The sequence below is a fragment of the Megalobrama amblycephala genome, linkage group LG20 (genome assembly GCF_018812025.1).
Source record: "Megalobrama amblycephala isolate DHTTF-2021 linkage group LG20, ASM1881202v1, whole genome shotgun sequence".
In the NCBI taxonomy this organism is placed as follows: Eukaryota; Metazoa; Chordata; class Actinopteri; order Cypriniformes; family Xenocyprididae; genus Megalobrama; species Megalobrama amblycephala.
Window position 1 is genome coordinate 14,010,124 of NC_063063.1, and position 9,798 is coordinate 14,019,921.

Genomic DNA, 9,798 nt, shown 5'->3' on the forward strand with positions numbered 1-9,798 from the left:
AGAGAGGTGAATGGACACATTTTGAAGTGTCCTTCTGCATGTCACAAAGATTTAACAGGTCATTTAATTTTCAATAATGTATACTTCCTTGACACCCTTCTCTCAAAGGATCTGAATATTCATCCTTTTATTTAAAGAAATCCCTGTATTACAAAACTTAATGAATCAGAGATCTGTACAATGCTTATGACTTGGACTTTTTCAGAATGTCCTATAAAAAATACACAAATAATTAATTTTAACTGAGTACTGCAAATGACACATGAAACAGAGAGAAGGAGAATGAACATCCCACACTAACAAAAAGTACCAAAAAGCACCATGTTTTTTGAACACCCACTATATTTTCAATGTAAACGATTACGGTCCAAAAAATCTCAAGACACCCACTGTCTCAAACCATCTCTTAGAGGAAAGAAAGCAAAGAAAGACAACTGCGCAAGACATTCTCTTTGTCTCTGTTGTTCTCCTGCTTTAACACGGTTGAGACTTGTAGGTTTCTGCACATACAAAACTGTAACATCGCAAATGATCTAATTACTTCATTACTGTGTGCTAAATCTAATTAGGAAATCATCCTATATGCACATCCATATGAACATATTATGCTGCTGTGCATCCTGTTGTTGTGAGAGACATCACAACCCTACACCGCTGAATTCTACCATTGATCTTCTGTATCAAGTTACCTAGTGGCTAATATAATGCACTCTACCACTACAAAACCTATTAGATTGCAAAATAAGGTGGATAGTACTGTAGTACATAATTCATTCACAAACTTTTGATTCAATTTGATTCCATTTTATTTCATCGGTATGTTTCAGTTATCAGACATTCTCTCTCTTTGCAAATGTTGTATATTAAACAGGGTTTCAAACTGATTTGAACTAATTTGAACTTTAATGGTTCGGTAAAAGAACTGGCTCATAAGATTTGTTCCTGAAGCAGACTACACTGGTCATGTTGTATGTTTGTTTTTGCATGCAGCCTGTGATAGCAACTCAATATAAACATATTTCTTGCCATTATTTCATGGTATGTAGATATTTTATAACATAACAATAAATACAGATTGCAAACTCACATTCACCACTCAGGTAAAATGTAATTTCTTTAGCTGTGGCACTGTAGAATCAGCGGGGATATCAGAATGATTCAAATGAAGACTCTGATTAATTGAAAAAATTTAAACCAGCACTAATGAATATGGCAATTATTAAATACCATGTGTATATAACTTTTCAAAATTTTGGGGTTGGTAAAATTTTAAAATGTTTTTGAAAGATGTCACCAAGGCTGCATTTATTTGATCAAAAATACAGTGAAAACAATAATATCTGGAATATTATTGCAATTTAAAGGTGCCCTCGAATGAAAAATTGAATTTATCTTGGCATAGTTAAATAACAAGAGTTCAGTACATGGAAATGACATACAGTGAGTCTCAAACTCCACTGTTTCCTCCTTCTTATATAAATCTCATTTGTATAAAGACCTCCGAAGAACAGGCGAATCTCAACATAACACCGACTGTTACGTAACAGTCGGGGTGTACGCCCCCAATATTTGCATATGCCAGCCCATGTTCCCAACATTATGAAAGGCATTAGACAGTATTAACAGCCAGTATTAACGTCTGGAAGCAAGGTAGATTAGGTAAGCAAGCAAGAACAATAGCGAAAAATGGCAGATGGAGCAATAATAACTGACATGATCCATGATAACATGATATTTTTAGTGATATTTGTAAATTGTCTTTATAAATGTTTCGTTAGCATGTTGCTAATGTACTGTTAAAGTTACCATCGTTTCTTACTGTATTCACGGAGACAAGAGCCGTCGCTATTTTCATTTTTAAACACTTGCAGTCTGTATAATTCATAAACACAACTTCATTATTTATAAATCTCTCTAACAGTGTAGCATTAGCCATTAGCCACGGAGCACAGCCTCAAATTCATTCAGAATCAAACGTAAACAATATAACATTATACAATACTCACATAATCTGACGCATGCATGCTGCATGCATGACGAACACTTTGTAAAGATCCATTTGAGGGTTATATTAGCTGTATAAACTTTGTTTGGCAAGCGCGAGCTCCCTGGGCGGAGAGCAAGAGATTTAAAGGGGCCGCACAGCATAAATCGGCTCATATTTAATGATGCCCCAAAATAGACAGTTAAAAAAATTAATTAAAAAAAATCTATGGGGTATTTTGAGCTGAAACTTCACAGACACATTCAGGGGACACCTTAGACTTACATTACATCTTGTAAAAAAATGTTCGATGGCACCTTTAAAATAAATGTTTTCTATTTGAATATATTTTAAAATGTAATTTATCCCTATGGTGGAAAATCTGAATTTTCAGCATCATTACTCCAGTCTTCAGTGTCACATGATTCTTCAGAAATCATTCTAATATGCCGTTTTGATGCTCAAGAAACATTTCTAATTTTCAATGCTGAAAACAGATGTGCCGCTTAATATCTTTGTGGAAAACGTGATACATTTTATTCTACTACTATTACTTATTTTACGTTAATTTTTACGTTTTATTTATATCGTTGGTGATAATATACTGAATACTCAGACAGTCTGCATGGCTGACATTTAAAGGGAAAGGAAGTTTTGCTAATGAACTAGCACCAGTGTCCCGTTAACTCACCATTCTTGCGTTCTTTCAGAGGGCAGTAAGCTCGGTACAGACTGCAGAGAGAGTTCCTGCAGCTCACTGGCCACCGCCTCGCTCTGAGGACTGGGCACAGAGCCGTTACCCACAGCAGACACCATGCTGCCAGGGCTTAGCTCCTCCCCACGTTTGGCTTCCTGTGCTGCCAGGGTGACAGGTGGGTGAAGCAGTCAGACCTGTGACAGGTTAATTACAGAGACAAGGGTGAATTAGAAATGGGAAAACACCACAGACAGACATAACACAGATATAAAGGGCGAGAACTGAAGGTATTATTTCTGTCACTGTGCATCAGTGTTCTATTTTGCAAAGAGCACAATTAAAGACATCACACTTTTAACAAATTTATGAGTCAAATCTTAACCTTATCTTCAACAGAAAAAGTTACATGCAGCACAGTCTGTGCCAACAGGAAAAGAAAATATCTGCATATAGTGCCATGTCCCATTAACCTATATAAAAAAACTCTATTGCTCGCTTACTTTAACCAGTGAAACCACTGTGGGTGTGTTACATGTTCTATAAAGCACAAACACCACAAGTTCAGGCATGTGAAGCATTGTGCAACTCACAAATTCTCAATGTCATCCAATATGACTGGAGGCAGCGATTTACACAAGCATGTAAAATATCATCAGGTGGGGAACTCAAAGCCTCCAGCGGTAGTTCATTTAAAAGATTTTTGGAAAACACTTTGTTCGGTTTACTTTTTTCGAACAGAACAAAGAGCTATTGTATGGCCATCTAATCTGTGAGCAAGAAAAGTACCAATCCAAATGCCCATAATTCACAGTTCTACACATCTGCTGCCCAATGCATGCCATGTTCATTTGTTAAACATTTAGTCTAATTGAATTATTCAATTCGTTCAAAAGTGTGGAGTAAGTATGATTTTTTTTTTAAAGCAATTAATACTTTTATTCAGCAAGGATGCATTAAATTAATCACATGACAGTTAAGACATTTATAAAGTTAAAATTTTATTTGCTAACACTTTAATTTAGGATCCAATTCAATTTTTTTTTATCCCTCATAGAAAGCAGAAAAGTAGTAAAGACATCATTAAAATAGTCAACGTGACTGCAGTGGTTCAATCTTAATGTAATGAAGCGACAAGAATACTTTTTGTGCTCAAAAACAAAACAAAAATAGCAACTTTATTCAACAATTTCGTGTCTCCCCTGTCAGTCACCTACACTGTTCTACGTCAGAATGCCGGCTCATTATTGGCTGATGCTGCTCACATGAGCACCGGCCAATAATAAGTCGGTATTCTGACATAGAACACTGCACTGTCTATAACAACGTAAACAGTGTAGGAGATTGACAGGGGAGAAATTAAATTGTTGAATTATTTTTGTTTTGTTTTTGCGCACAAAAACTATTATTGTCGCTTCTTAACATTAAGTTTGAACCACTGTAGTCACGTTGACTATTTTACTTTTCTGGACCTTGAATGTGGTAATTTCGTTGCTTTCTATGGAGGACAAAAAAACCTCTCAGATTTCATCAAAAATATCTTAATTTGTGTTCTGAAGTTGAACGAAGGTCTTACAGGTGTGGAATGACATGAGGGTGAGTAATTAATGACAGAAATTTTAAGCCTTGTCAGTGAAACTGGGGGTGAATGTCTTTAAAAGTATTTTCCTTGCACAAAGCTAATGTATGAATTCAGAAAACTTGAAATGAGCAACCAGTACATTCTTCAAAATATCTTTATGTTTTGTTTATAATGACAAGAGGACAGGTAAATGACAATTTTTGGGTGAACTATCCGTTGAAGAGGGTGCACACACACATTGGGCCTGATTTACTAAACGGGGCGAATTAGCGTGAGAGCACAATTCCGCAAATGCGGCGATGGGAGTGGCGAGTTTTGTGCGCAATCTACTGCTGACGTGCAAATTAAAGATCACAATCGCAGTCGCAATCATTTACATAATGACCAACGCAATCTAACAAGAGCAGCGCAAATTAGCGTTGGGATGCAAATAAGCAGAGCTGATGCTCTCATCAGGTGCGGGTCGACACAGGCACAACTTGTTACATGTATAATATAAGAAACACGTACACATATATATATATCGTCTGCCAAGCCGAGGCAAACTATATGTTCGGATAACGTCTTCCTCTGGCATTCCAAAGAAATTAATACGAGTGGAAAATATTTTCTCTCTTCTACCATGCGCTCTCTGTTCTCTGCGTGTCTCCTCCTAGCAGCAACAATTGCAGCCATGTCGCAAAATGGGTTAAGACATTCTTTTTTTTGGAAATTAATAAATGCCGCAAATACCAGTAAATTGACGAGTGCAAATATTAGTAAATCATGTCACGTGATTCATTTAAATACTCTCCTCCCATAAATTTTGCATCTGAAAGGGAAACTCCTACAAATGCATATGCAATAAGGTCAGCCACAAAAACAACTTGTTAGTAAATCTGGCCCATTGTTGATTAATTTGAATAATTTATTCACCCATCTGTCCACATATCCATGGTTTTATCGTCCAATTTTATCATTTAGCCTTTTTTTTTTTTCTTGCTATAATTGTCCTTTTTATTTTTTATCCCAACAGTTTGGTAGAATGCATTAAGAATGCACAAGCCCTAAAAAGATGTCTAGGACAATCCCTGTAAAGGCTCCACATGGAGCATTAGACACAGTTTCCAATGAGACATTAAAAACAACTTAAAGTATCATCTGACTAGGAGCACAGTGATGGCAATGGTCATTCTGAGCTTTGAAACTGTGGAGAAGGCATTCACAATTACATATCATGCAACTCTCCATTGGTGAGGTAATGTAGTACTTCTACTGAAATTAAAGGGATATTCCAACAAGTTAAAATTCTGTCATAATTTTCTGTGAAACGCAAAAGAAAAGAGATTTTGAAGAATGTTGGTAACCACACGGTTTTGGTTTCTATTGACTTCCATTGTATTTTTGTTCATATAATGAAAGTCAATGCAAAAAAAAAAAATTTAGTTACCAGCATTCTTTAGAATATCTTCTTTTATGTTCCACAGAAGAGAGTTAATCATACAGGTTTGGAGCAACATGAGGGTAAGTAAATAATGACAGAATATTCATTTTTGGGTGAACTAACACTTTAACTCAATGGTGGGCTAGAAATCCAAATATTAGAAAAGTAAATGCTGAATGCTGTTCTAAGCGACCAAAATCAATGTCCAACTGCATGTTTGAGTTTTTGCTTTGTGTAGCCCAAGCGTCGTCCATCTTGTTAGCTAATGCATTCTTCATTATGAGCTCATCAGCATCCAGAGTCTATTGACATGGCAATCCCACCCTGACGTCCCATGAGAAGAGAGGTGGAGTAGAAAGAAGAAATTATTTTCTTTTGAATGGTTACCTAATATTTGACAAGCCTTTTGAGACTATTTAAATGTTTTCCCTATTGCTGTAAGCCTAACCATTACAGCAGAGTTTCAAGACCCAAGGCAAGTTGCCCTTTTCTTGGAGAAGTACTATTAGATTACACTGTATCCTGCCAGCTATAGGAAAAAAAAAAAAAAAAAAAAAAATAAAAAATTCAATAACACGTGTTAACACTAAAACCTGGCTGGCTTATCATACTCATGCTCTCAGAAATACCTGATTCTGATTGGTCAATAGTGTGACTGAGAGGTCTTTTTTTTTTTTAATAATGATGCTAAGCTGTACATTTCACAGCTGTTCATGGCAACATACCAGTTCTACTTTCATATCATGACATGATATCTCATGGCAAGTCAAGGGTGCGTTTCCCGAAAGCATCGTTGGTGAACCATGGTCGTAAGTCCCATTGAACTCTACTGGTAACGACCAAACTTACGACCATAGTTCGCTCCAGGAAACGCGCCCCACAACAGCTAATTTGCAGCACTGTGCAACTAAGTAGTTGAAATATAGTAAATCAGTATTTTTATGGTTAGCATAAATAGTTTTATTGTAGCGGCTTGTTTAATTCAATGGTTCTCAACCAGGAGGCCTCAGTAAACTTCCAAGGGGGGCACAGGATGACTTAAAGGCACAATATGTAATTTTCGCCACTAGAGGTCACTTATTCAAAACAAAGGTGTAGCCTAATGAACCGTAGAAATCATGTTCATGGATGAGCTAAAGTATTAAAGTTTTACTAACGTTACGGTGGTATGAAGCAGGATGGGTTGAGAGCCGTGGGAGCGGGATGAGGCCGCTGGAGAGGATGCTAATTATAGACACCTGCGACGCACACTCATCTTGAGTTCAGCAGAGCTTTTATTATGTTTTTGCTGCAGTCAGCCATTTCCGCTCTTTTCGTTGCGTACGTGAGGTAACACAGCACTGTTTTACACAGTAAAAACAATCATACTAAATACATTTGAGTGTGTTGAAAGTTATGTTATAACGTTACTCTGTGCGTTCACTCAGTGGCCCTTATGAGATACTTGTTGCACTTTGCAGTAATCTAGATCGATATTAGTAAAACTGGAAATCGAAGATATGTCGTCATTGACAGGCGACGCAATGACACGGTTTGTGTCCTGGTTAAAATGGCTGATTTCTCTGGATTTAAACACTGTTGGAAACGTTTGGGATAAAGTACAAAAGTCAACAAAATATACAACATTGTTCTAGTGGTTTTTGTATATTTTAATCTAAATATAGTACATATTGTGCCTTTAAAAGTATTTAAATTAAACAATTGATATTAATATATAAAAATAATATAACCCTAATCTAAATTTAAATGCCAAAAATACCCCACATAAAATCAATATATTTTCCCTTTAATAACTATTGTTTTTATTAAAGAACAAAGTTCTTGAAACTTCTGGAATCCCAAAATGAATCGTGGATAATTATCAACACTCCCAGTTTTTGTTAATTAAATAATCAAATAAGCAGCTTTGTCATAATTACAGCAGAAATACTGAAAATATCTTAGCTTATGGGGTTTGGGGGAGGCTTTGAATATGGTGTTGGACAACAAGAGGCCTTCAGGTCAAAAAGCTGTAGAATCATTGGTTTAATACATAATGGACTATTTTTCTTAGTAAAATATTTAAACAAATCTACAAGTAAGATAAAATAATTCAATAAAAAATTCATAACTGAATCAATATTACATGCCTTTGTATATATTTATTAGACAAATAAATATAATTCATGTGGTGGTCTCAATCACCCTGCTGGGCTGTATTTGTAAAAATGACAGACTGGCTGCACACCATCTCTTATATATCAAATAGTGAGATTATCTTGCAAGAACATTCCTACTTTACTTGAGAAACAGTGTTCAGACATGCAATGTTCAGGTTTAGTGCACTGACAAGGGTACAACATAAAAGCTGTCTGACATTCCTCATTGTGCACGTCCACACCTGCCTTTAACCATCAGCCACAGAAATAATTCTAAAAACAAATACATCACCCGAGCAATTCACAAGTGATGCAGGTAACCCCATACCCCATTAACCAGACAGAATTACATAATATAGATAGATATGACCTTCTGGAAGAGATCAGCCATTCTGAATTAGCCAAGCTGGTAAGTCAATGACAGATGGTTTCTTAACCAAAGCTTTATTCAAACATCAATCTTAAAGTCGGAATGAAACGGAAGTTGCGATAGTCTTTTCTTCCCTATTGTGATGTATATCCAAGTGAAACGGCTTCTTGAAAAAAAAAAAAAAGTAGGGCGGGACTTAATTTTGTCCATTGGGAATTGATTGGATTGTTGTTGTTTGCTATTGCTGTGATCTCATGTGAGTGACAGGTTGTCCCACCCTCATGCCAAAAACTTCAGAGAAAATATGTTGTTACAAGAGGGAGGGAAGCTATTTTGATTAAATATTATAAGGGCACATTAATTTTTTTAAAATGATGTCCACAGATAAATCATTTATAATAAATACTGCAATATTCCAAGAAAAAAAAAATGACAATTTTTATTTCATGGTGACTTTAAAGAGCACAATACCTTAATTATGAGATCCACAATAATAGATTTCAGCATCATTTCCACTCACAGTTTGAGAGCATCTTGAACATCTGATGAAAGAGAGGACCATCATTTGTAATGAAAAAAAATGTAAAGATACAAATATTTAATCACCATACAATACCCAAATCGTGCCTTGAGGTTATATTCTCGAGTTGGCATAGCAGTCAATGCAGATGCTTATGTAATAATCAGTTGTGCATCTCATCTGTGATACTAGTTCATGAGCATGCAGATAGAAGATATGATCTAAATTTGGCCATAGAGATTTTATTAATATATAATAAGCCCCTTGATGGTTTGTCTGTGTCCATCAAGTGGAAAAGGGACAGATCCGCATGTGCTGATGATGATTAGTAGGTGTGTCCCAGCACTAGCTCAACAAATACTTCATATATCCCTGCACAAATAGTATAATCATACACCTACAGCATTATGACAGAGATTTGACTTAAATAATAACTAAACCAAGATACACATTTCTTTACAACACTTTCATTATCGCTTGTTGTTACATATTCATGTTCTGATGCGACATGGCAGGAAATGAGAATCCTGTTAAGAAGCTTATACAACTAAAAATCATCAAATATAACATTTTAAAAACGCGTAAACAGGCCAGATATGGCAGGCCAGATCCTCGTCGCGACAGCTGCATGAATGTAGTAACAGACACTAGTGGATCAAGTGAAATGTACGCTGAGCAACAATACATGAGAAGCGGATGAATTGTCACATTCCACTGCTTGTTATTACTATTTTAAAACTTTCACCGCTCAAAGGGGGACTTACATGCGAACCCGTTTGATTTGAGCAACTTACCGAATCGCAAAGTGAAACGCAACAACCGTTCAGCTTTACAAAGGTATTCATGTACTCAAAAAACTGTACTGAGGCATCCGACTACTCTCTGCTGTTCAACCGCAGAGGACTGTGAAGCCAGTCAACGCAATCCCAGCACTTCCTGTAGATAAAAGTCCGCTTGAAATAATAACATCACGATCTTCAGATCAGGATATGACTGCAAAAATGTATCAATTGTCTATCGGGAAACATAAAATAATAATAAAAAAATAAAAAAAACTCGTAAAACAAAACAACTTTACATTAAATAA

General features: G+C 36.0%; 1 protein-coding gene across 1 annotated transcript in view; it reads right to left on the minus strand.

The window, feature by feature from the left end:
• Window positions 1–9,654, minus strand: part of mrtfab (myocardin related transcription factor Ab) — a 43,762-nt gene extending 34,108 nt beyond the window's left edge. Inside the window, 4 exon segments of the mRNA XM_048169874.1 lie at window positions 2,676–2,697; window positions 2,699–2,875; window positions 8,663–8,733; window positions 9,506–9,654. Of these exon segments, the coding sequence (XP_048025831.1) occupies window positions 2,676–2,697; window positions 2,699–2,800 (124 nt within the window). The 5' untranslated portion in view covers window positions 2,801–2,875; window positions 8,663–8,733; window positions 9,506–9,654.
• Window positions 9,655–9,798: the final 144 nt, after the last annotated feature.